The sequence below is a fragment of the Ambystoma mexicanum genome, chromosome 12 (genome assembly GCF_040938575.1).
Source record: "Ambystoma mexicanum isolate Mex_15411 chromosome 12, UKY_AmexF1_1, whole genome shotgun sequence".
Lineage (NCBI taxonomy): Eukaryota > Metazoa > Chordata > Amphibia > Caudata > Ambystomatidae > Ambystoma > Ambystoma mexicanum.
In genome coordinates this window covers 880,878,759-880,906,728 of record NC_090936.1, presented here as the reverse complement: position 1 = coordinate 880,906,728, position 27,970 = coordinate 880,878,759, and the positions used below count along the sequence as shown (strand labels likewise).

Genomic DNA, 27,970 nt, shown 5'->3' with positions numbered 1-27,970 from the left:
ATGCATAGAGCACTGTCTGAAATAAAAGTATGGCAGTGAGGTTAGGAAGCATGGAACATTAACTAGGTTCAGATGTGGCAAGATGGCTAGAGTACATAAAGCACCCTCTGAGTTCGAGATTTTAGCAACTGAAGTGAGTTGCAGTCCAGCAGGAAGGGCCTAGTCTGGGTGCACCTGGGCAGGTGTAATAGGCTAGGTTGAATGGTAAGCAGAAGGCTCACATGCAGTGTTTAGGGTTACACAAAGGTTGGTTAAAGGGAGAGCAGGTGTGCACACTAGGCAATGTCTTTGTGTTCATATGAGCTTGTTTGGAGTCAGTGATGGTAGCAGGGGTGTCGGAATGGCGGAGAGGATAAGAAAACATATCCAAGCTGGATCTGCCAAAATATGCCATTACCCCTATATATACTCTAGTTGGCTTTGTCATAAAAAATGCTATGCAACAATAAGAAAACATGTCCAAGCTGGCTCCAATGTAGGCCAGTCTAGACACATAAGAACACTTAAGCTTGCTTTATCATAGATGCTCAGTACAAAGGTCATGCCACAGTACAAAATGGCTAGACTGACTACACCAAAAGGCCAGTCTAAACTGTTATTAACGCTTATCATACTTGCTTTATCATAGCTGCTCAGAAACAAATGTCATGTGACAATAAGCAATGGCTAGAGTGCCTGCACCAAAATGACAGTCTAGCCATGTAATAACGCACATCAAGTTGGCTTTGCCCGAAAATACCAGTAAAACATGCCATGTCACTTAAGGAAATGTCAACAATGCTCCAGTAATCCCCTGGGCCCCTCACACACATTCACATTCACCCTCCAGTTATAAATCTGACTGGAACTGTTTGGTGAGAACCGTGACCAACTCATGACCCAAAAAGATGACCTTTGCACCTTGACTGCTGGGCTTCTCTCACCTGAAACCAAGGACAGAGGATTGTGTCCCCAGCGAATTCCAGATGACCTGCAGTGTCTCCCTTTGTCTACCGTAGGGTAACATTGGGTGTAGAGCCCGTGTCCCCAACTCCCTCTAGCCTGGCCTCTGGTCCTCAAACATGAGCTAAGGTTCCTTTCAAACGACTTACCCTGGGAATAGGATAACGAGGGGTACTTGCCTGATTTATAATAAATACTTGCCTTACTTTAAAGAACTTTCAAAACACCACCACAGCCCACTGCATCAGTTCTGCAATACCTTCCCTGAAGAAACTATGGTTTGGACTTAGTGACTTTTGGGCACAAGGACCCATAGATCTTAGGGCAGGACTTCATAAAATGGAGGGGAACTGCTTTTCCTGCATTTGATTACTCACCTGTTGAACATTGGTATATAATTTGAATGCAATTGAGCCCGCTCAGCAAGACCGTCCCTAGGGGTCTAGGTAAGTGGCTCCTCACTCAGAGTGACTCTCTCTTAGGAGCCAAGGATGCCCATTGCCAAAAGGAACTTCTTATGCAGGACACTTTATCTGCATATATGGGACTGCCTTCCATCAAAAACACTGTGTCCTCCTTCTCTTAGGCTTCAGGCAATGTTGAATCAGCACGCCTTCTCAAGCAAAAGGGAATAACCCTTTAATAAGAAACTCGTATGATAGTGGGAGGAGTAGACCAGAAAGGAGGAGAGATAATGATGGGAAGGGGAAACCCCCTGACGTCAGAACGCTGTGGAGAGGCGGAGCAGAGTTCAACCGCGGATACCGCAGAACTGAGAGAAGCTGAGAAGGCCAAGCAGACACCAGCGGCCCAGTGAAGCAGACAACGGGTTAGCCGTTATCCGAATGGAGTTTGAGGAACCGTACAATGTGGTGGCGTGACCACAGAAGTACAGTTGTGGGCCAGGAGCCTATTTAGCAATGCTGAATCCTGGAAGACTGAGCGTTGACAGCTCCCATCCGACGTCATTCGCTGAATGCAGCCAGCTGCAGAGACGTGAGACCAGTATGCATGTGAAGCCCGAAAGGAAGAAGCAAGAAACCAATCCTGTACACCTGAGCCAGCGCCGAGCCCCCACGAGGTCGCCCACAGAAAACAAAGGTACTTGAGTGAACTACAGAATCGTGGGGCGGCTGGGGCGAATCGTAATAAAGGGAAGGGACGATGATGGCAATAACAGACCATGAAATCAGTTTAATTTGATATCCGCAGAACTATTCAAAACGCTGATGAATAGGAATGATTGTGAATCATTAAGAAAGTGGAAACACATCTACTGGACTAGAGGCAAAGCCACAAGCGATAATTCCATGAGAGATAATTAACAAAAGAGTGGGGAGACTGCTTAATGAGAAACTGTTGAAAGTGTTATGAGCTAAAAGTGCAAAGTGAGCCAAGCAAGGAAAGAAAGAGTGAATTTAAGACGCCAAGAGTGGGGAACTCTCAACCCTAATTAAACAAGGTAATGACCTAAAATAAAAGGAAGCTGTCTAAGAGAATATCTCAGAGAACAATGATGAGTCATATTGTTAGGAAGACATTGGGAAGAGCTACAAGAGCTTGGCTAAAGAACCTGAGAACAGTATCTGAAGAAATTATCATAAGGAATGGATTTTCTAAAAAAGAGACACTTTCGTATTGAAGATTGGTGTATAACAAGAAAACCTTGAGGGAAAGCCTAAAGACAAATGCTGAAGCCTTCTGTTGGCCACTTTTATTTGTTCCTGTTAGTGGTTGGGTCATGCAGATTTAGGTTTGGACTGGAGACATTTTGAGTTTGAACTTCATGATGACAGACTAGCACCCTTAGTTTTATTTAGGTAGGTAATTGCTCTATAACCATAGGGTGAGCGAGGCCTTTTCCTTATTCCAAATAAAAGAACTTCAAATTGTCCACTCTGTGTCCGACTCCTTCCGACCGCTCAGTTCCGAAGGCCTAATAATTGTATGTTGACTAACTTGAATTATTGGTGTTCTGGGTGGACTCATTGTAGCCCTAGACTACGCTCACACTTTTCCTGAGAGTAAGCCTTGACTGCTCATCCACATTATCTTGATGCCGTTTTTCGGTAACACCTTAGTGTCTTCATGTGAAATCGTACCAGTACTGCAACCTCATAAGGTCGCCTGGCACTAAAACTGCGCATTATAAAAATGCTGATGTCCATTACTGCGACTAAGGGAGCGGGGGTGGTGGGGGTGTCCCCCGCTCCTCTTAGTTGTGGCAATGGGGTTTAGAGGTTGCAGGGGTGGCCCCCTCTACGTAAGTGGGTGAGAACTGATGCTGCAGGGATCTAAGGAAGTCAGCGGCACACTTCTGTGTGTGCTGCCGTTAAGATACGTGGCAAGGGCGGGAGTGGGATGGGGGCTGCAGGCTACAGTAGTCTATCTGATCACTGTGCCGCGCCGTAATGGTCGACATTTTCATCGGCGGAATTACGGGCGGCACAGTGATCACATAGATTCTTCCATGCTTACCATAACTAGGGTGGCCTTGTAAAATCCTCCCTTAGAGGCTCACTTTAGAAACCCATCTTAACAATGCTTAGGAAAATAAAATTAACATAAATTGTGCACCATTTTGACCACTTACTATACCAAATTCTCGCCCTTTGAAGTGGTAGGAATTCTATGAGGTCACTTTTTAACCATGTGTACATTTATTTGTGGTGTCAGTATAGATTTCTTGTCATAAATCATGCAGTACCCATTTTCGAAATACGTATTTACATTGGCAAGTCTTAGGCTCTTTTTGGAATCTCTTAGGTGTCTTGGGACCAACTCCAGTATCAGCCAATCAAGATGAAGTCCCAACCAAACAAGATGCCATTAGCACGGAGAGACGCAATGTGGGCACCACGATGAAGGCAGCTAAAAACGAAATTATGGAGTATTCGCGAATTCACTTGAATGGAGATGAAATGCAACAAGTGCTACCTACGCTAGGGAAAGAAAATTATTCAGGTACGTTTTCTTAAAAAGAACAAACTTTCAAACGCACTTGATTATTACAATCTAGGTTTCTAGATACATCATTTTACTCGGTATTTCATCCTCTTGTGTTTACCTTAGCAACATTTTTGTGTCATGAATTAAATTATGTGATTGACATATTTAAGATGATAATAAGGAAGCTATTGTTATGATGGGTAGAGTGAGACTAAATAGTTTGCACCCAAATCCCTCAGAAAATGGGGCCTGTGGCGGGTGTTTGCTATTGTGTGAAGTTTAAAGTGGATTTAGAGGACCTGTTTGAAGTGTTGTGCCTTCCACTTAAACTGAAAACTATTTTATACATCGGAAAGAGGCTATGCATACATGTGAGTATTTTGTTCACTACCCTCATTTTAGGTCAAAGTTTAAAAGAAAATTCTTTTTGTGAAGCTGAAAAAATGTAATCCGGTCCCAGACGCCAGTTGTCTTTTCTCAACTATGCCTACGACGATTGACTCCCATAGTCCCGAATTTGAAGCATGATGCAACATAAACAGTGATCATGTTTGCCATGCCACAAGTTTAGCGCTAAGTAGTGCCTTCATCATTTGTAATGCAATATGTGAGGACGCGTGTTCTCATTCATAAAGATCATGGTCATTGGTTATATCAGAGGTGAATTTGTAAGGTCACACCGGATGTCCTCAGATGCACATGGATGTTTGCAGTGGAGACCATAACTTTGTGACATTTAATTAAGAAAAAAAAAACATACATTGTAATTAGCTCTTAACAAATGTCATATTTTTGTATGATCTAGTCCTAATTCTGTAAAGTTGTATCCAGTTATAGCTATGTAGAGTAGAATAAATTCCCATCACATGTCATAATATCCACCAGTAATACTACCATGTAAAAAAGACCACATAAAGAATTGTGTAAAATGAGAAATTCTGTAGTCAGAAATAGTGCACTCTGTAAAAATGGTCTCTCATTAGTACTGTTAAACGGGAAATGCCCCTCAGAATACTGTGCCATGGAACAGTGCAACTGATACTGGACCAAACCATGCCACGGAAAAGGGCCTCGGACTACCATGTAAAAGCGGAACCTTAGTTATCTGCTAAAGTCAAGACTCCGTTTCTCATAGGCCTTGCCACATAAATCGCAGGAAGTCATCCTTGTCACTAGAAATGTACAGTAATACACTGGCTCCTTCAGAATAGCATGCACGAACCCCTGAAAAGGTGCACAGAGCAGATCTCTACTCCCGACACCCAGATTTAATAACTTGCCCCTGGTAATATCCAACTGGACAACTTCTGTTTTGATAATTAAGGAAATATCAGTTTTTAGGTACTGCTGAAGAATGATTCATCTGTCTGAGGGAAAGACTATTGATACAGAACAAACAGAACGGGGTACATTGTTGTCTGCGACAGGCAGTAAGCATCATCGATCATGTTGGAACATTTCAGTGGAGTGTGATCCGTACCCTTGCTTTTATTCGTCGTGCTGGCTGGTGGAACAGAATATCTGTGATAAGTGATACCCAAACGGACATCAGTTGGAATGTTTGTGTATCCCTGGTGTTTCTGGCCCTTTCCTGGTGGTCCGTGCTCATTCCCCCAACTCCCAGGCCAGGGAGGGGCCATACTGGATTCACCCCACACTCCAGACCAGCTGGATTCTACACTGGATGGGCTACAACCTGGGTTTCATATATGTAATGAGGTACAGTACACAGGGGTGTGGGAGGCGTTAGCCCTCGTGGGCAATCATAGTAAATTATAGTAAAATGCAACACAGGCCAATAGAACATCCCATACTAATAACTACTCGGCTGGCTCAGCTCCCCCACCCTGTCTGCCTCCTTTATCAATGGGAGGGGGATAACCCCTTCACATGGTGAGCGAGCCTTGAGTAGACCCCCTACAGTCCACTTGCATGGGCTTTCCAAGTAATAATTGTGAACACCTGCCTTAACACAGCCAAATACATTTCGACCACCTAATATTAGCAGCTGCAGTCTGCCCTAATTGAAGTCTGTTCCAATATGAACAACCGTCACTTTATATGTACATTATCAATTTCCCTAGCACAGTGTCTTTGTCCGTTTAGCTGCTTCCTCTTTAAAATTGGCCGTGTGGGGTCCCAAACCCGCTTTGCAGCAAGTGGCTACAACAGATCACTCCTTCTGCCTCTCGGGAGGTGGGGGCTTTGCTGTTTGATTTTCTATCAACACCTCTGTGGTGGTGCAGGTTGTTCTAGGGCTATGGCAGCCCATTAACCTCTTGAGGGGGCAGCTGATTTTGTTCACAGGCCACATTGATTGGGCTTGCCCCTCCTGGTTGCAAATGTCAACCCACCAGACTCCTCTGGCGCTCCCCATCGGACGCAGCGGCCAGAGACTCCACGTGCCTCCAGCATCTCCAGGTAAACCCCTGGCATCTCGATCCACCCTGATTGACTCCAGGGCAGGCGGATACCTCACAGGCCCCCTTGTCCGTGCAGGCTGACCCCACATGCATTGCCTCTAGCAGCCGTTAATAGATCCTCGCATCCTCTTTTAGGATTTACAATGGGTCCCTCCTGAATTATGAATTATAATTGGTTATTTATAACACGCTTAATACCGAAGAGGTTATAAGCGCGGACCAGGGATTCGAACCTGTGCTGCTCTGCGTCATCTTGCTAACAAGAAAAGCACAGTGCTACTGAACTATACTACCCATACTGAACCTTGGGATTATCACTATTCACAACAGGCTTATCCTAGACTTGGGGATTCTCAGGATTTACAATAGGTTCCTCCTGGGGCTAGGGATTATCAGGATTCTACAAAGGACCATCTGGACATCAGGTTTAGGATTCCTAACAGCTGTAATGGGTATTTATTCCCCCTCACCCCCCTCCTAAGGGTCATTCTCAGACAGACATTATTTTAACCCCTCTTTCACTCATTCTCCCTATTAACGTAAGGTTCCTGGTGGATAGCCAACGGCTTTTGTTTTCCACTTCCCTCAAGGTAGAAAGGTGTTCTACAAGTAGCTTGGTCAGTTTCCTGCGTCTGTCTCCTGGCCTGGTTGGCATGCAGCCTTGGATTTCCAAGAGTCTTCCAGAACACTCGGTCTTCTGCTAGGCAGTACTACATTCTTACCGCCTCTGATCTCCACTTGTATCATGCAAGCGCGAGATGTCATGTCTGCCTCATCTAGGATTCTCTCCTCCATTGCTTTGCTGCAGCTGCTTTTCTCCTCACTGGGCTGGTGTTTTCCCAGAGCTTTTCTAATTGGTTATCAACATTCTAATACATTGGTTGTGTAGCTTTTTGTGGATTGGTTAATCCCTCTTTTGGTCTTAATCGACCTCATGGTTTTATTATCCAATGTTATACATTGGTTACTTTTCTGGATGCTTTCCCTTAGGCTAATGAAGAGGTGTGAGACTTCAAAGGCATTCGCAGCATGCCGCGCGCCATCTTGAAATTCTTATTTAAACAAGCCTCAACTCTGTAGTGTCCTTCAGGCTCTCTCCACAGAGGTCCAACATTCAATGTTGTATGCACTGAAGCATGAGGCTGGTGATCCTCTTTCCTGCTTTGCTTGCAGTAAGAAAGGGAACATTTTCCTCTGAGAATCGCAAACACTGTGCATTTGCTTCTAGTGGTGATCTGACTCTCACATATTGAGTTCTCCATGCTGCGGACCTATAAGATGTCTTCCGTGGCTTTTGGTAATTGGCGTCACATGAGACAAAGTGATGGAGGATTGCCTTGGTAGAGGATACACTGCATCTCTGTGGGGTTGGGGCGGAGGGGTCACAGTGAGCAGGTGGGATTTCTCCTCTTCCACCATCTGGGAGAGGCACAGTGGGTAGTGGCTGGACCAGCCCTGTTGCTGGTGGCTCGCGTTCCCCACAAGTAAGGATGAGTATTTGAGACAACACCCCAGATACCTGTGAAAAAGAATAGTGACATTTGTAATGTTAGGCCTGGTCTTGGCAAGGGATCAAATTGCAAATGAGTGGACGCAACCAAATCCCTTTTCAAGTGTGACTTTTCCTATTCACCCTGATTTTCAGAACCTGCCGTTCAAAGAATGAATGGGCAACGAAAATATCTGTTTCCAAGCAGTTCATACAAATTGCGTCTGCTAAAAGTTTGAAAAATGCTCTGGCAATGAGACAGTTGATTTTAATTTAAAGCCTCTAATCAGGCAATGTAACTTTGGTGCAGATGGCACAGTCCCAGCAAACATACCAATTGCAAAATTGAAAGTGCTCTAAAAGGATATATTGTACTGGGCAATCACTGTCAGAGCTACTTTAGATCGAGAGATACTAGTTCCTCCTTCTCCACTGCAGGGGCTCTACCAAGGAGACATTTGGTGCATAGATTTGGTTAAATTTAATGGTATAACAAGTGTAATTAATGTCATTTGTGAATAATTTGAGAGAACGTGGTTGGTTTACATCTGAAATGCCTACCTGAGGTGCCTTTACTAACTAGGATCGCGGCCGCAAGGAGACCTTAGCTCCTGGATTTGAAAACAATACAGGGATTAACCCGGAAATGAACTTTTCATAAGCACTAATTATACCGAATAGCAAGATTTAGGTGCTTCATTGTGTTTGCTTGTTTGGTATATGTCTGGTTTTTAAAAGGGCCCCTGGGCCGAAACACGTGAAAACCAAAGGACAGCATTATAAATAAAACCTATGGCGCATGTCAAGAAATGTCTACTTTCGCTTTGTTACTAATTCCTGGAGCAAGTGGTTAACCCCAGTGACACATCACATGCGACACCGCCTATATACTATAAAGATCACAATCGGATTCACTAAACCAATCTAAGGTATCTATCCGGGTCGCAGAGATTCTCTCTGAATACCCCAACCTAGTTCTGCGGCACCTGTACTATACAAGACAGGGACATTTTTGAGCTTGGACTCAAGATGTTCACCCTTTCATTCAAGCCCTCTGCATTTCCTCCTCTATGCCAGATTGTTGGTGAACCATTTTTTGGGGGCCTGAGCTAAAGGTCTGGAGAGTATGGCTTTGATGGGAATTGGGTAACTTGTAAGATTATTACTGAAGATGCTGAGTTCTTCAAGGAGTTGACCCAGATCAGGTTTTTGTTGGATTTGGGAGGGTTGAAAAAAATCCCCTGGTCAAATGTTAGGCTTTTGATATGGGCGATCAAACAAGATGAGTTGGTACATGGAGATAGGAGGAGAAAGAACAGATTATGAGAAGGAGCAAGACCCAAACCACGAAAATACCCTTGAGGTTGGGGACTGAAGGGGAGAAAGGATGTTTGTTGAGTGTCAAAAGTTCGGAGGCAAATGCATTGCTTGGCGATATGCACAAATACTGAAATGAACCAAAGCTCAAACAGTCTTGATGATTTGATTGCATCACCTAGGTGAGACACTAGGCTATTCAGGATTGGATGAAATGCCTTTAGGTGGTCTCTGGATCCCACCAATCCTTAAGGGTATATTATAGTTGAAGGCATTTGGATAATATGTATTTGTTGGGGGACCTGAAGTTTTTTTTGGGGGAAAGTCTTTTTTGGCAAGTTATTGTGCCAAACTGGTGAATATTATGTTCTGTATGTAGAGCTTTACCCAGGGCACTATAAAATATTCTCATGTACAATTATTACCCAACCGAAGTTGTCACTCACTTGACAGCCACATAAGCATGTAGAGCACAATTGGCATTTCCAGGTTTAAAACCTGCAACTGCCAGATCTCACACACATTTCAGCAGAGCGCACTTAACTGGCCAAGCTATCCTAGCAGCTTGTGTTGTTTTCAAGGGAGCTTGGATTTCATTGCGAACCATGTCTCAGTGGTGCTGTGGACATATGTTGTGAACCTAGGCTGGGCCATAAATCAGTGTCTGCATCTCTTTTCTTAAAGAAGCCAAATTCTATTAAAAGCAACAATAGCATTTGGGCCAGAAAATATAACTGAGTGATAGGGGTGGGTGTTTATTGGTGGGTGGGAGCATAATGGAGTAGATGGGAGGGTATCTGGGTGGAGACCTCCTCATAAAGCGCATGAGGATGAGGAATTTGAAAAAGAAAATAATGGCAGAAGAATTAGGCTGGCAGTTCTAAAGGAACAACGGGCCTAGATCTGTACATTAAGAGGCTATTCTTAGTTGTGGATTACATTTTAGGTAGTGGTAAGATGTTTGCTTAGGGTGAAGCATTGAACTGTGGGGGACCCATGACATCTTCAGAGCAAATGTTTCCCGGCCAGATTGTTCTGGGATGCCCCCAGGAGTTCTATTTTGTACAAGGTAAATTGAGGATTAAATGCATTTTAAAGAATGCTTTGAAAGATGGAGACTAGAATTAAAGGAATACAATTGCAATGTAGTGTTTACTGGGAACAACTGTTGGGAAGGAGACAATCCTTGCCCCCCCTTGCATCACTCCAGGAACATAACCAAGGGGGGAGGCGCAGCCACCCCGCAGTATTTTGTTGTACCACATCCCATAGAAAATAGCACATAGACTATGGCCCCCAGCTCTGCAATAAGAAGCCATTTTGAACTAGGACCAACTCTATTTTGAACTAGGCCTGAAAATTCATCTCTTTGTAGAAATGCAGCTCTTCCATCCCCTCGCACAGCCAGCCCACACCATCGCCTCCCCCTGCCAGCTCCGTGCAAGCCCTGTTCTCACAGAAGCTCAGCCAATCCTTGTTACAATCCCGTTGTATAATTTCCGATAGGATGTGCTCGGTGGAGAGCGTGGGACAGTAACAAGTCATAAGCCCAAGTGCCCATTCATCTCTCCTAAACTGCCCGTGCCCTCCCAACCCCCACCCAGCCAGGCCAGAGCCCACCAGCTCTCACCCCCCCCCCAGTTCCTTTCATGCTGATAACCATCTGACGCTCCCGTCCCCCGACCATTGCAGAACCCCCACCACAGCCCTAATCCTGTGTAGCAGTATATTCTCCCAAAAGCAACACATGTCCACCTATATCACTAGGACCCAAGAAGGACAGATGGTAGATCAAACCTTTGGGGTGGGCACTGTTAAGTGACTTCAATTCAGCACTCCAACTAAGTCAATGCTGAGTCTGGGATGCCCAATGAAGCCCTTATTTATATATTTTTATGACAAGTTCATATGTCTGGATGATAAACCCTTGTATAACGCCCCTCTCTTTGAATCCCCCTGATGTCACTGAGCCAAGAAGTAGGTTGGTTTTGCAAATTAAAAGATTTATTTGAAAAATTGAACAAGATATATATCACACTTTTATAAATAAATATTTGATAGCACACTTATGAATATGACAGTGATCAACAATGGATAATATTACACTAGCACACTTTTTTAATTACTTAGGAGTTGGTATAGAGAGGATAAAGTAGCTTAGAATGCTTTTATGGTTTCAAGGAAATGCAATGATGGAAAAGAATGCAGCACAGAAATAAACTGATATGGTTTCATCAAGAGATAATATGATCACTTTTTCCCTTGTGGCAATTCACCCCCCTCCCCCCCTATGCAATATGAAGAGATGGAAGGAGAGCACACAGTTTTCAAGAAGACAATCACAATACAATACAACTTCTAGTTCCCCCCCCCTAGCAAGCTTGGAGCAACAGGGATGATTTTAAAACACAGGCAAAAATACTTAAATGTGGTTTGCAAAGAAGTGAAAATATGCTCAAAATGAGAAGGAGCAAAATGATTTTAATTCCTTATAGGAGATTCAGGGTAGGTGATAGCTACTTAAGATTGGTTCAGGTCAACACTATCAGTGATTCATGAGGGATTATCAGGATGAAAACGGATTTCAGCAGTTGCAAGCAAAAGACAGCGATTTTTGACAGGTGGAGAAATTTGATTCAAATTGCAATTCGCTGCACTTTTTCCGAGTGCGTTGAGCGCGATAACGGAAAAACTATAAGGAGTAGAAAGAATGGCAAATGACACTTTCACAGCTTTGAAATCACAGAATGAACACACAATTTCTAATGCAGTTCTAGGCAGGTTGAATTGGATGGGATAAGCTTATTTTAAACTAATAGATGACTACGCACAGTTCTGGCTGGGTACTCGCACTATAAATTTGAAATAGGCCGTCAAGATCTGGTCAGGTTTGGGCTTCACTCGCCACGGACGGTCTCTGGTACCGGTTCTGCTCACAGCGATCTGGTCTTGGTCTGGTCTGTGATTCTGGATCTCTGGTTCTGGTCTCGGCACTGCACAGCGGTCTGGTCTAGCTCTCTGGTTCTGGCAAAAGGTCTTGGCACAGGGTTCTAGGCCAGAATCAAACAGCTCGCCCGGCTGTTGAATAGTTTGGTTAGGTTGCTGGATTCTGAGGCCTGCTGAAAAGGATTCAGCTTGTGGACTAGGCCTCTCTGCTACAAGTTCTGAAGTCTGGATTCTAAGTTCTGGATATGGTCCTTCTGGATATTGTCTGGTCCGGCAAAGCGCTTCGCAAGAAATCGGTTTTAAGTGGAAAATGAATGTCTCTACCTGGGTCTCAGTGGCTCTTTTTATGTCTTTTGAAAATGGGTGTGTGCGTGGGCATAACTAAGCCTGCCCCTCACAACTTATCATTGGCAAGTTCTCCTCTCTCCCTTGATTGGGGGAAGGAAATGGAGTGTCATCGTGATGAGGTATGTTTATGGGTCAGAGGATCCTCCCCTTGTCACTTTGCACACAAATCTATTTTTGACTTAAATGCATATTTATCTATGTACAATTTTTCTAATATTATATGTCCAGTTAACATATTTTCTGTAGCGCCAAACCATCCGATCCCTGTCTTTGTAAGATGCTGTGTTCACTTCTGACAGAATTCTGCCCTTTTCATCCAGAACACAACCTCTAAACTTTTCCAGAATTTACACAAATGTGTATGGGCATCAGATGCTGAAGTGTCCGATTTTTAACATACGTACATTTGTAGTAATACCCTATTTTCCGCTACTATCCCCCAGAACATACCACAGAGTCCTAACACCTCTTAAAATGTGCACAGAAAAATCACAGGAATCATGAGATTATTGATATAATTTTGACAATGATGTACTATGAATTATCCATCTTTCTAAAATTATGCTCTGGCCCAGAGGGGTGTGGTTTCCCAAAGCACATGGGGGGATTTCTGGTTTGTCCACTTCCTCCAAGCTCAGCTGGCTCACAGAGGCAGCACCCCTCCCATTTCCTTCCAAGAGGAAGCCATTTACGACCCCCTGATTTAGCATTTGCCTGAGCCAAGGAAAGTTCATTGTTCTGTTTCCTGCAGTCTCAGGTACCCCTCTCCTAATTCAATCAGAGAGGTGTAATCTCCTTTTGGTGGGGGCAGGAGAAGACAGGCCAGGCCTGTGAATGCAGTTGCTGGGCAAGTTTCAACTCCTGTCGGGGGTAGTTGCCGGGCAGAATTCAATCCCTTTATGCCAGGCTTCAGCCAAATGTCACTTTTGTTCCAGTTTTTCTTCATTCAAATCAAACTTACAATTTTGACACATGCAGCTAGAACGCCGATTCTAAGTTCAAAACTGACATTTAAACAGTTGCAACCTATGTGACACTCCAAAGTAAATCACTCATTTATTTTAAACATTTAGATTTTAGTGGCTTTAAGTCCAATTTCACTTAAGCTGCTGACATCCACAGCTCAGCCAGTTTTTTTATGAACATTATTTTGGGCTCTTCATCTTTCCAGATTTGGTATGCGCACAAGACTTCATTCTACCAGACGTCTGCTGGTGTTCAGTAAGATTTTTGAATATCTTGCAATGTTTGAAATAGGCATTTTGAGCTTGCATTTCAGAGAAACAAATGTGATTTCAAAGTGCTTTTTGAGCTAACGGGCACTGCTCTTTTTCCTTTGGCACCACATTTTACTCATGGCGCTTCTGGCCCATCACGCTCGCACTGGTGGGTTGCAGGTCAGGCGACCATTTTGGTGTGCGAAAAACTGCGCGGTTTTCCTGGATTCTGGCGCAAATGTGGGCTTTTCGGCCATCTTGGATTTTCTAAGCCCACAGCACCTAATGTTGCAGCATAATAGTTCAAACGTGGGCCGAGACACCTGACGGCACCTGGGTGCGGGGATTGTGGTATCAAAGAGAATCCATAGTGTAGAGGTTGGAATGCCAATATATTAGCTCATTTGACCCAAGTACCCCAATTCATGCAAGATTGTGTATGTGCCATTATTTCTGCATCATCAGTTCCTGTTGTTTAGTTAGTTATGTTGCACCCTCGACATGGCATTCACACCGCGCAGATGATCCCAGCAGACCCACGTGTGCCAAGAGCAACGGAGAGGCGGCATCCAATTAGTATCTTGTAGCCCTTATATTATCAACTGTTCTATATGCCCCTCTCCAATCAGATGCATGAATGTGTACACTATGTATGTCATCATCAGTGATGCTGTGTCCTTTTTAATGTGCTGCCCATGTAATGTTTCGGCAGAGCGCTCTCGGGCAGCAGAGTTCTTTGCTGGCAATTTTCATGATTATATACACTTTATCTATGCAACTCATCTCCTGGTCTCATTCCCCTGACTGGGAGTTTCTTATTTTTGCATATTATTGGGGCACATGCTTCTAGGGTGTGTTGGCAACAGATTTGTTGGCAATGTGGAAACACTTTTGGTTGGGGGTTGGGGGCTGGGGGCGCTCATCCAAAGTTAATAGGGGTAATCCAAACATACTATAGACATATTGCTCTGTGTGCCTAGTGAGATGCCGTGCCTCAGCAGCACCTTGCTGAATATGCCTGTGACGAATCCAGGGAGATGGTCACCTCTCCCCAAGGGGGAGCCACCCTCTTTGGGATTAGGCCAGTTTCTGTGATGCTTAATAGCCACTAGGGGACAGGGTATATGAGATCCCGCTGGAGGTGAATCCATTTTAGGGTACAGAGACCATGATACAGATATACAAGTCATCATCCCTGCCCCACTTACTAACACCTTTTATATAAGGTATGTGGGGGCTAGGTTTTGTAATAACCATATAAACCCTTTACTCATGGCTGACTTGGCTTCTGACCGTAGATTTGCCCAATTTCCTACAACGAATCAGGATAGATAAACCAGCGCCCTGGAGGCATGTCCATGAGACAACCAATCACAGAGGAGCCTCAGCAGAACATGCACAGTTTAGCGAAGTCTCGCTGAGGTGTGGCCGCGAACAGAGAGCAAATACCAGCTTTGGTGTGCAGAGCTAGGACACACTGCAGGAAAGTGTAGTGGGGTGCAACAGGAAGAATGCAATGCCCAGTGGAAGAGTCACATTCCTCATCGGCAGAGGAGGAGGAAGAGCGGCTTGACGGCCCTTCGAAAGAGCACCACTGCAGGACGTCTAGTACTCAGTTGGAAAATGAAACACTGCAGATGCTTGGTGTGAGCAGCACAAAGAGGCTGGATTCAAAAGTGACGGGATTCCCAGTTGAAGAGTTGCGTAAGTGGATCTGTGCCAGCAGAGGAGGCAGAGATACTAGACTGCCCTCCAGAGGAGCACCGCCACCAGAATCCAGGTGTGAAATAGCTCAATGATAGAGGGTGGGCGATCGAGCGAGAAACAAACCCAAGAGTGGGAAAAGAGAAAGCTTGAAACCCCAGAGTGGGGAGTTAGAAGAAACAGAACACCAGAGGGGGGGAGCGAGAAGAAGAAACCGAGCCCCAGAGTGGGGAGAGCATGAAAACCCCAGACTGGGGAGAAATACTAAAAGAAGAATAGTGGGAAGAGACAGTGAGAGACCTGGTCTAGAACCACTGGGCAACCATCCAGCACACTAAGAACAGCCTTTTCTTAATACTAGAACTATGGGCAAAGGCTTATACTAAAGGGGACAGGGTGACAGTCTCCCTTTCTTGTTTTTGTTGTTTCGATGTTTATCTTTTGAACCTCTTAAAGTGAGCAGATTAGAAAAGGATTCTGGACAGAGGACTTTATTATTATGTTTAGACATCATTATTGAGCCTTTTGATGAATCAAGGTTTTTCCTCGACTCACACATATTATATCCCTCACCCCTGTGGCGGCAAAGGGGATAGACTGCCGGCAGCCTGGTGCTCACTGTGGACAAGAGGAGTAGCTGGTCCAGCAGATGACATTCAGGGAGATGCGCTGTCAGCATGGAGAGAGAAAACTACTTAACAGCTGCAGTAAAAAGGCACCAGCCTCCCTTACAACTGAGTAGTAGCACAGCTGAAATAGCACATTGGTTGAATTGTGTGTGGGAGTGAGGGGTCATTTGGACCCCCGTCATACATTCAGCACAACATGGACCACTTGCTCTTCCAATATTGGGGGATGCCTCCATTGCCCTTATGCTAACATTGATCTTATGCTGGCATTGGCATAGGTGGGGCTGTTGCGAGAGACACTTGGCATCCATTTTGTGCACCCTCAACTCCATCTTTTGGACTAGGCCTCACTGAGATAAATACGAAAAGGCTTCTCTCCCCTCTGCAGGGCCGTGCACACCGCACACATGGCCCCGCCTTTTCTCACTGTGCCTGAAGGCTTTGCAGCTCCATTCTCACGCTCAAGCCGGAGGTAATTGCAACAAAACAAATGTAACCTCTCCCCCTTCCTCTGAGATCACTGTCCCATGTGTGAAACGGCCTGAACCAGGGCTTGTAGCTCATCCATCTCCACAAAACAGCCTATGCCCTCTTACCACCGCTGTTGGAAAATTACTGCCAGTATAACGCTGTGTCCTTGCAAGGTATTCTCTTGATGTAACAGACACGCGGCCCTGCCATGAAGCCCACCCCAAGGGGCCCCCAACTAAAATCAGACCTCTGTCACAGTATATTGCACCCTATCACACTTGCCAAAAACCTTAAGCCTGGTACTCCATATAAGTTCCAACGATTGATGGTGTGATTATATGTATGTAATTTATAGGCTTATGATTTGCTCAGAGGAGCTGTAGCAACTATTACTTAGTACATGTCTAATGGTAGTATCTCATGTTAGCTTAGTTAGTGGCCACCCTGCTTCACAGCGACCTGACCCTCACCCCGCCCGGACACAGGCAGATGGACCTTGTGACGCCAACCCTCCCGCCAACCGGGCAACCAACCCTGAGGGAGCAGCACCTACAGCTACATATGTTACTTAATTTTTATCCAATCCTGTGTCCATGAAGTTCCTTATATGATGACGTCACCAATGACTATTTTTGCCTTGATAAGTTCATGTAATTGTAAAGTTTGCCAGAGCGCTCTCGGGCAGCAGAGTTCTCTGGATGCCAATTCTACATAAAAGAAAACTCTTGCAGCCTGTTCTTAGTCTCATTCCCCGTTGGGGTGTGTCTTAGTTCTTTGTATTGCACTTATAAGACGGGGACTGGGCCTTTACATTTGGTGACCCCCGCAACGTGATGGGGACAGGTGCCCCGAGGCCCTGTGCCATGCAGCGAGATCCGGGACGCCCCCCAGCGAAACCATCACCTCTGCGATTGACCAGTTCATGCGCACAAACGAGAGGGTCCAAGGGTTCCCGTTACCGAATATTCAACTGAAACTGCTCGCCGAGGCGGGTCACGGCTTGGTTGGGGTGCGGACCAGATTGTGGATAAACCATGAACAGTGGCTCTCGGACCACCCAACTGAACACGTGAGCACCGGTTGTGAGACTTTCAAGGGAGAAAGAGGGTTTGGGAGAAGGGGGAACAGATAAAGGAGTGGGCAAAAATAAAAGCTAGGGCGAAGTAAGGGTCTTTGTGAATGTCACTGAGGCTTTTTCTTACCCATCCTTTCTATTGCTTAGGTTTTGTAGAAAAAAAGAGGTAAAGAGGCATAAGGGATCCTAGCCCATAGGGGGTAGAAGGCGGCGCCGCGTACCATTGTCTCGTCCAGTGCAGGTAACAAGTGAAGATAAAGATTAAACAGTAGGAGTCTCATATATTTAGTAGACTTGGAGTAGTAATTTAGAATATTATTTTTCCGTGTGAGCAGAATTCTTGGTGAGGTAGCCTGAGGGGGTCCAGAGGTGGGGAGTGCGTGAGGTAAGAGCGAGGGTCAATAACATAAATAATTATAAAGGAAATAACAAAAAAAGGGAGTAAACTGAAGGTAGTTAATGTTGTGTGTTGTGTTCTATGTGATAGAATGTTACATGTTCTGTCAGTAAGTACCTATGCACCTGTGAATAGAGAAGTATAAGGGTTGATCAGAAAAATTGGTAATGAAACGTGTGATTCATGTGAGAAGCAGTTTGAATATTGGTAAATTATTCCCAGTCAAAGTAGTTTGTGGTCCCAACAAAAGGGTTTAAGTAAAAAGGTTGTTGAAATCTGTTGGCGTCAAAGATCAAACAAGGTTGAATAGACGTGTTACAGAAAAGAGATTATTGACTGATTGACGGTGTGTATTTATACACAGAAAACAAAGTGAACACAAATAAGAGCAACAAATACGCCATTATGGGAGGGACAACACCATTAGCACATTTTTGTCAGCATCTCCTTCTGTATAGTGAGAAAATCCAGAAATACCATGATCAGTGGGTGGTGGAAATAAAAGGAGACTGTCGCAAGTTTCTCCCCTTCTCACCTGTCTTTCCTTTCTTGTGACGCTCTTGGAGGTAGGTTCTTTCTTCCTTACTGTCCGGGACTTGTCCAAGCCTGGATGCGGGTTTTCGGAGTCCAGGGTGAAGCTGCAGCCTTCCGACGGAAGAGTACAGCCTCCGAGCAAGGAACCAGGATGCAGACAAAAGGACTCGAAGGAACGGGTAAATTCCAGGAATAGTTCACGAAATGGAGTAAGGGCAGGGTGAATTGGATACCAGGAAGGGAGGAGGAAAAAGGAATAACTGGGAGAGCGAAGTGAACTTCGGACGCACGTCTAGCTACACCAAGCAGTAGTGTTGAGACGCACAGCGCCACGTAGGAGTGGCCTTTTTCTAGGAAGCTGAATGTAGTAAGAGAGGAAAGGCACAGTGCGCTTCGGAAGCATCGCCCATGTTGGTAGGACCGCGGAGTAGACACCGCGGCGCATCATGGACCACGAAGTCCAAAAGGGGCGAGCACGGTGGTTCATGACAGCATGCCTCCTCCTAAGCCAGGCTCCTCTGGGTTTGCCTGGGTGGATCCGATGATATCATCTTAACAGGTGAGGGGCATTCATGTTTGAGACCGGTTGCCAGGTACGCTCACTGGGAGGGTACCCCTTCCATTCAACCAGGTACTGGAGTTGGCCGCGTCTGTATCTGGAATCACATATCCTGGAGACCTCAAACTCCAGTTGTTTATTGACGAGTACTGGAGAGGGTCTAGGAGCAGTTCGGGTAGAATGTATAAACGGTTTCAACAAAGAAGTGTGGAAGACTGGATGAATCCTTTTCCAGGAATCTGGAAGCTGGAGTTGGTAGGCTACTGGATTGACAATTTCCTTTATAGAAAAGGGTCCATAATACTTAGGAGAAAATTTGTTTGGCCGTAGATGCCGTGGAAGAAGCTTCAAGGACAACCAGACCTTATCCCCAACTGTAGAAGGAGGACTTGGTCTCCTTTTGGTGTCTGCGTAACGTTTGACATCCTTCCTGGCCTTTTCCAATCGTTCCTTAACGTCTTTGTGGATATTGATTAAGGTTTCGATCCAGGAGTTGACCGTAGGGACTGGAGTTGGATGAGGTAGAATAGATGGTAGAACTGAAGGATGAAACCCCTGACTACAGTAGAAGGGACTGGTCTTGATGGCTGAGTGGTCCGAGTTGTTGTAAGCAAACACGGCCACAGGAATCAGAAGCAACCAATCATCCTGGACTTTGGTGGAAAAACAGCGAAGATACTGCTCTAAAGTCTGTGACTCGTTCCGTAGCTCCGTTGGTTTGCTGCTGATAAGCGGATGATAATGCATGCTGAATTCCCAATATTTGACATAGGTGTTTCCAAAATTGGGATATGTATTGAGGCCCTCTGCCTGAGATGATTTTGGAAGGCAGCCCATGAAGTCTGAATATGTGTTCCAGGAAGATTCCAGCCAGTTCTGACGAAGATGGTAGCTTGAGCAGGTGTGTAAAATGAGCCATGTGAGTGAACAGATCAATTGTAACCATTATGGTCGTGTATCCTCTGGATGGGGGTGACTCTACAATGAAGTCTGTGGCGATGATTTCCCAAGGCCGTGTTGGCATTGCTGGTTGGTGTAAAAGACCTGCTGGTCTTCTGTTATCGAGTTTGTTCTGGTTACAGACTGCACAGGACTGAACGTAGGTTCTTGCATCATCTTTCATCCGTGACCACCAGTATTGTCTCTGACTATGATGAAGGGTGGAAGTGATGCCTCGATGTCCGGAGTGGAAGGTGTCATGACAAGGATGGATAATCTTGGTTCTCAAGTTGTCCGTGGGCACAGCCAGCTTGTTGTCTTGAAGAGGTAACTATCCTTTGTGTCCAAAGACTATTGGTTCTTCCCAATGTAATCCTTCCACAACGCAGAGGATGGGATTGCAGCTCGGAACTTTTCCAGCATGGCGTCGGCTTGGGCCACGAACACTGTGTTCGGAAACATCTTGGGAAAGGAGCGTGCTTTGAGAGGCTCATAATCAGGACGTCAGGACATGGCGTCAGCAATGACATTGTGTTCCAGGAAGATGAAGTATTTGGAACTGGTATTGAGCGAAAAAGAAAGCCCAGCAGGCCTGTCGGCTGTTTCTGCACTCCAGGGACTGTAGGATTTGCAAATTCCGGTGGTCCGTACGAACTTGTACTGGGTGTATGGCTCCCAGAAGGAGATGACACCAGTCAGTGAAGGCTTGTCGGATGGCTAGCAACTACTTTTCCAGGATGGAATAGTGAGTTTCACTGGGAGTACGGGATAGCTAGGCAATGGGATGTTCCTTCTTGTCATCAAGTTCCTTTTTCAAGACTGCTCCGATGGTGTAATCTGATGCATCAGTCTCAAATAGGAAGAGTCGGTCTGTATCCGGTAGGACTAGGATGGGAGCCCGAGTGCATTCCGATTTCAATCGTTGAAACGCTGACTCCTGAGCTGAGGTCCACTGAAATGGAGTGTCTTTCATCAGAAGTGTTAAAATAGGGTTTACAATGTCAGAAAATGTGGGTATGAATTTCCTGTAAAAGTTAGCAAGCCCCAGGAAGGATTGGATGTGTTTCACAGTAGTAGGAACAGGCCAAGACAGGATGGACTCGACCTTGGAAGTATCCATTCCGATGCCCTTGGAGCTAAGAACAAACCCAAGGTAATGAACAATTGATACATGGAATTTTTTTTTCAGGTGTGGCTAGGAGCTTATGTTCACGTAAACGCTGTAGTACTGCCTTCACATGTTCTTGATGTTTTCCAGGATCCTTGGAGTAAATCAATGTCGCCTAGGTATACTATGACGAAAAGGAACAACATATCAGAAAAAACCCGATCCATGAAACGCTGAAACACGGCGGGAGCATTAGCAAGACCAAAGGGCATTACCAGGTACTCAAAGTGGCAAAAGGGAGTTCTGAATGCTGTTTTCCACTCATCGCCTTCTTTTATACGAATGAGATGGTAGGCACCCCTGAGATCAAGTTTAGTGAAGATGACAGCTCCCCTCACAGCCTCCAAGATATCTGAGATAAGGGGAAGTGGGTAGCGATCCTTGAGAGTGCACTGGTTGAGGCCACGGTAATCCATACAGGGTCTAAGTTCCTTGGAATCTTTTTTTGGAAAGAAGAAGAGAGAAGCACCAGCTGGGGACTTGGATGCTCGAATAGTTCCATTTGTTAGCTTAGTGTCCAAATATTCTCAGAGGGCCCTCTTTTCCGGTTCAGACAAAATGAAAATTCTTCCAAAAGGAATTACTGCTGAAGGCTCAGTATCAATAGCACAATCCTCAGGTCTGGGAGGTGGGAGTGATTGAACAATGGCAGTTGAAAATACATCTGAGTATAATTGATAAGTCCGTGGAATCTGGATGATGTTGGAGACAGTTACTGAGGATTGCAGAGGTCCCTGGAAATCTTCTGAAGGATGTGACAAGGTGGTAAGGGATAAACATTGAGACATACAATGTTCTGAACCGAGAAACAAGGATCCTGCTGCCCGATTGATGTAGGGATTGTGCTTTTGTAACCACGGCATACCCAAAACCAAAGGATAGTGAGCCGATTTTATAATGTCAAATTTGAGGATTTCCTGATGATTTATTGACAACAGTAGATCCTTTGTTTGATGGGTTATGGGTCCAGAAGACAAGGGTCTGCCATCAATGGCTTCGACCGGTTGAATAACTTCTTTAGATTCCCGGGATATGTGATGTTCAACGACCCAATCATGGGCTATGAAGATGCCCATGGCGCCACAGTCCACTAAAGCCAGGATTGGGTAGGATTAATTTTTGGAAAAAGGATAGGGTAGTCTGTAGGACCACAAGAGTATTCTGTCCAGGAGATCTCAAGGAGGGAATAGACGAGGAGCAAACGTCTTTCTCCTGAAGCTGTGCTCCGCCTAGGATCGGGAGCTGGCGTTTCCCGAGTTCCGAGGTGGTGCTAAAGGAATTTCCATTACAAGATGTTTGTTGCGCAATACATACATAGCCCGGTGTTGATTCTGCACATCCTTTCCTGGGGGGAAATAGGTCCTCGGAAGGCTCCTAATTTCATTGGCTCAGGTTCAGAGGATTGAGTGTTTGTTGCTTCTTTAGGACCAGGATAGTTCGCGGCTGACTTAGGAGATGTCGATTTTGATTTCTTCTTCTCGGCATTCCTTTCCTGGAACCTGAAATCGATCTGTAGGGAGAGATCCAGGAGGGCTTGAAAGGAGCTGGGGAGAGCTACTCTGGCTAGTTCATCCTTTATCTCTTTGTTTAAACCTCTTTGAAAGAGGGTAAAGCTAGCTTCTGGGGACCAATCAGCCTCTTTGACTAGCTATTTGAAGCGTGTGACATACATGAGCATGTCCTGGTTCCCTTGTTGGAATTCGAGTAGTCGTTCCTGCGCACTGTATACTAGCTCAGGACGATCAAACATGGCCTTAAGAGCTTCTACAAACCCATCGTAGTCATCCAGCAGGGCATCGCCAGCATTGACTAAAGGGGTGGCCCAGGTTAAGGCATTGCCCGTGAGATGAGATATCATGAAGCCAACCTTAGCTCGTGGAGTGGAAAAATAGTATGGTTTGAAAGTGAAGTGTACCAAACAGGAATCTAGGAAGGCCCGTAGAGTTTTGGATGATCCATCGAAATTGTCAACTACTGTGCCTAATAAGACGTTTTCCTTTGCAGTAGAATCCCTGGACAAAACCAGCTGCTTTAATGCAGCATTCTCCGCCTTTAGATTCTGAACTTCAGTGGTTAATTCTTGCATGCCTCGCATAAGGTCCTGTACAGCGGCTTCCATTTCTGTCTTTGTTTCAGGTTTTAGGCGTCTCAATCTGTCACCTGTCTTTCCTTTCTTGTGACGCTCTTGGAGGTAGGTTCTTTCTTCCTTACTTTCTGGCACTTGTATAAGCCTGGACGCGGGTTTTCGGAGTCCAGCGTGAAGTTGCAGCCTTCCAACGGAAGAGTACAGCCTCCGAGTGAGGAACGAGGATGCAGACGAAAGGACCCGATGGAACGGGTAAATTCCAGGAATAGTCCATGAAATTGAGTAAGGGCAGGGTGAATTGGATACCAGGAAGAGAGGAGGAAAAAGGAATAACTGGGAGAGAGAAGCGAACTTTGGAACGCACATCTAGCTACACCAAGCAGTAGCGTTGAGACGCGCAGTGCCGCGTAGGCATAGCCTTTTTCTAGGAAGCTAAACGTAGTAAGAAGTCGGCCATGTTGGTAGGACCGCGGAGTAGACCCCACAGCGCATCATGGACCACGAAGTCCAAAAGGGGCGAGCACGGTGGTTCATGACAGAGACAGTGTTGTGCCTATATGGCCAGAGCGAGGATCATTTGATAAGAGGGTATTGGATCTAGTGTCCACACACCTGCTCGCGAAATACAGGGGAAAGCAATTGCAAAACAGAAGGGAAGTGCTAGATTTGTGGCGGATGTTTGAAGAAGTAGCGCCTAGGGGCGAGGTAACTCAAGACAGTAATTGAGAAAGAGAAGGTCCCGGAGGGAGGAGACCGGACTGCAGGGGGAGAATGCACAACAACCACAACAGAGAATGACCCCACTAGAATATACCCATCACTGACAAGGCCTGCAGTGGGATACAGCGAGCCCCTGTATGTGCCAGCGTGCACAACACCAACCACCCCGGCATCAGCCACCGCCCCACCCCCCGTATGAACGAGGAGGGCTGTACGGTCCAACCAGTGCCCCTCCAGTGAATTTAGCACAGTTAACAGGAGACTTAGACAGGTAGCTTGCACATGCACAACTGGAGCTAACGCGATTAAGAGCCTTGTGCGACAGGGTCCAGATGTTGCCAGGGGGGGGGGGGAGTACCACCTTTGACCGCAGTTGACCTCACGCCTCCACCAAGTGCTGCAGGGGGATCCACACCATCCCTGCCGCCGCCAACACCAAAAGGGCAGGAACACGAGTGGCAATCAGGTGAGTTCCTGTTCCATTTAAATGGCAGACCCGTAAGAATAATACAACCTGCAACTCCAGACAGAGAGGGGAGGGGCAAGAAGAAAGGGAGCAAGAGGAGGTGGTAGAGGAAGTATGGAGCGATTTAGATGAATATGAAGAGGGAGCAGCAGTGGCAGGATCTCCGCTGCCATTCCCATTTGACCAAGATGATGAAAGGGCTGCACCAAGATGGCAAGGGAGGTTAAGGCAAAGAGTAGGGAACATGCTGGTGAGTAAAACAAAGAAAGGAACGGTAAGTAAGAAAGGAGGAAAAGCAAAGCTACAAATGCCTCTGATACACAGGTAAGTCCCACTACATACCGTGGGCACAGATGGATAAGAATAACTTGTTGAAACTTCTCCCTCTACTTTTGAGTGGGACAGGGAAATGGATACATGCATTTGAAAAAAATACAGCAGGGGTACCATTGGCCATAGGGGATGTAAAATGTTTTCTGGTGTCTGCTGTCGGTGATCAAAATGAAGGCGGGGTTCCTGGGAGTGACAATGAACTGTGACCGCCACATTGGGTCATCATTTAACAACTTTAGAGCACAAGTATGGGATGCATTGCGGAGAACGTTTCCAGACACTGCAGGCTTACGCTTGGTGATGCAGTGTACTTTGGGAGATGAGGAGGAGCCTACGCAATTCCTCCTCCGGGTGCAAGACCTGTGGAGAAGTGAAACGGGTATGGCGTGGAACCAATCTACCGCCTTGTTCTACTTTATAATAAAAAAAGGGCTCCCAAAGGAGGTACAGAAGGCCTTGGATAAAATAGTTTGGATAGAAGCCAAGGGCTGGCCCGAGATTCAGAGCATAATTGTGCACCATTGTAGGAGGATCAAAGAAAGAGAGATAGCACAGCGAAGGTTGGCAGACGAGGCGAAGCTAGTGCAAAATAAATTAGTGAAGGTCGCAGCGCTGAATGCCACAACATCAACTGACAGGCAAGGAGAAGGATAATAGGGAGTGGAAAGCACACCAACCAGAATGGCCGCAACATGGGCTGCAAATGGACAGGAGCAGTGGGATGGAGAGGAACAGTACGGAGGGCCCCAATGGCAAGGGAGGCCAGCAAGAGGACGAGGTGGTTACAGAGTATCAAGGGGGGGATTCAGAGGAATGGGAAAGAGAAGATTTGGATGGCCTCGGATGAGAGGACCACCACAGGGTTCATGTTGGAACTGCGGGAGGTGGGGGCATTATTCAAGAGAATGCAGAATGTGACCAATAGGTTATCAAGGACCACCCCCCATGGGAAATGAACAGCAGTATGGTCACCCACACCCAGGCAGTCCCTATGGGTTACGTATGGGAGGGAATGGGCAGAACGGCAATGTTATGAGCCCCAAATGCAACAAAGACAGCAGCACCACCAACAACAACCACAGCAGAGAGGTATGCCACAACAAATGGCAAGGCAGAATACTGTAAGCAACGCAAATAATATCTTTGCAACATCCGCTAATGGCTCACCGGCACCTTTTCGCAGTGGAGCGGCAATGGGAGATGGTGTATTCTCCGTTCCAGAAACTGAGACCTATGCAGATTAGGACAGCCCACGGAAAGCACTTGCATGTCCAGTCCTATCCCCTACCCTACGTGCAGAAGAGGAACCACTGGTGGGGGCGGAGGTGGGCAATAAACAGTTCCTCTTCTTGGTGGACTCAGGAGCTGAAAAATTGTGCCTAATGGAAGGACAGTTCCCGCTCTTGGGAAGAAATTTGGAAACGCAAGTGTTCTCTGGGGCTATTTTAAAAGTTCCTTACACAAAAGATCTTGACATAACGGTGGGGGGAAAAACAGTGCGCGCACCCCTACTGTATCATGAAGACTCACCAATAAATTTGTTGGGAAGAGACCTCCTGAGTAAATTAAACATGACAATCTTCTTTTCTGAGCGGGGAATAGTTTGCTCCACCCCAGGAGTGTGCCCCGTGCGGGCAATGCTGATGATTAACACAATGACAAACAAAGTTGCGGTAAGAGGGGTGCCCATTGACATGGATATGTTCATTTATGGTATCAGAGTGTTAGCACGGGTGGTGCCAGAGATAACGAGAAAATAAAGGAAAGTACCTTCAGACTTTGTCTTCCGCCCAATTGTGAATACAGATATTGTACCAGGAACACTTTTGTCTATTGATCTAGAAGGGTTACAGGTTTCAAGTAAACGTATTGCGGTAATAGGACTGGACACACATGGATGCGAGTAGAGAACAGTGCTGTGCATAGACCTAAATATAATGTTGCACGAGTTAACCGATAAAGAATTGTTCACTGACAGTGAGAGTGATGGAGAAATAATAATGGAAATAAGTATACCATGTGATAAGATTCAGCACAGGGACAACCCTCTCATGGCTAGTGTTAATGTGCCACCTACCATATTTGATGAAGATATGGAAAAGATCCTGCCAGAGATATGGACCACAGGCCCCCATGATGTAGGGCTATCGCAAGAAGTTACGCCAATTAAAATAAAATTGAAACAAGGTGTCATACCCCCTAGAGTAAAACGGTACCCACTATCCAGGGAGGCAGAGGAAGGAATACGAGGAACAATAAACGCACTACTAGAACAAGGGATAATAGTGCCATCCAACCACCATGTAACAGTGATTTTTCCGATCAAAAAAAGCGAGGGGCGGGGCTTGGAGGATGATCCAGGACCTACGCCCACTTAATGACATCCTACAGAAAGAGTTCCCATTAGTGCCTTTCCAGCATCAATATTGTGTAGCATACCTAAAGATGCCACGTGTTTCGCAGTAGTGGATTTTAAAAATGCTTTCTTCTCAATACTGCTTGACCCAAGCTCTTAGTACCTCACAGCGTTCACGCTAGGGGGAACAGATATGAACATTGCAGACTACCGCAGGGATATTGTGAAAGCCCAAGCATTTTCAATCGAATTTTGCACGAAGATCTTGGAAACATTAATGTAGAAAGCACGATAATACAATATGTAGATGATTTACTTGTCTGCAGTAGAAATGAAGAACAGTGCAGGGGCGATTCAATAACATTGTTAAATTTGTTGGCCACGAAAGGATACAAGGTGGACAAAGGCAAACTGCAATATTGCCTAGCCGAAGTACTCTACTTAGGACAGCTAATTTCAAAAGATGGCAAGAGAATATTACCAGACAGAGCAGCGGCCATACCAAAAACAGTAAAGGACATGCAAAGGTTTCTCAGCATCTGTAATTACTGCTGTGCATGGATACTTGACTATGCAGCATACACACGCCCACTACTACAGGCCCTGAAGGAAGCACAAAAGAATGTCACATTAAAATGGACGGATGAAATGATGACACAGTATTTCAAACTGAAAGATCTAATTGCACACGCACCAGTTTAGGCAAACCCCGATTACGATCGGGAATTTTACCTATTGTCACACTGCAATGGTATTTTAATGACTGCAGTGCTGACACAGAAAACATCACTAGGTCACAAGCGATTGGCCTATTACAGTGTTACATTAGACTCAGTAATGCAGGGCCACTTCACATGCGAACAAGCTCTCGCTGGAGCGGCCTTCGCAATAGAAAAAAGTAC

The 27,970-nt window shown here is 45.6% G+C and overlaps 1 protein-coding gene across 3 annotated transcripts in view; it reads left to right on the top strand.

Moving 5' to 3' along the window:
* LOC138513069 (uncharacterized) overlaps positions 1 to 27,970 on the top strand; it is a 1,355,028-nt gene that overhangs the window by 972,652 nt on the left and 354,406 nt on the right. For all 3 annotated transcript variants that reach the window (XM_069627754.1, XM_069627753.1, XM_069627752.1), the window contains one exon: positions 3,709 to 3,906. In XM_069627754.1, the coding sequence (XP_069483855.1) occupies positions 3,709 to 3,906 (198 nt within the window). The remainder of the gene's footprint in view (positions 1 to 3,708; positions 3,907 to 27,970) is intronic.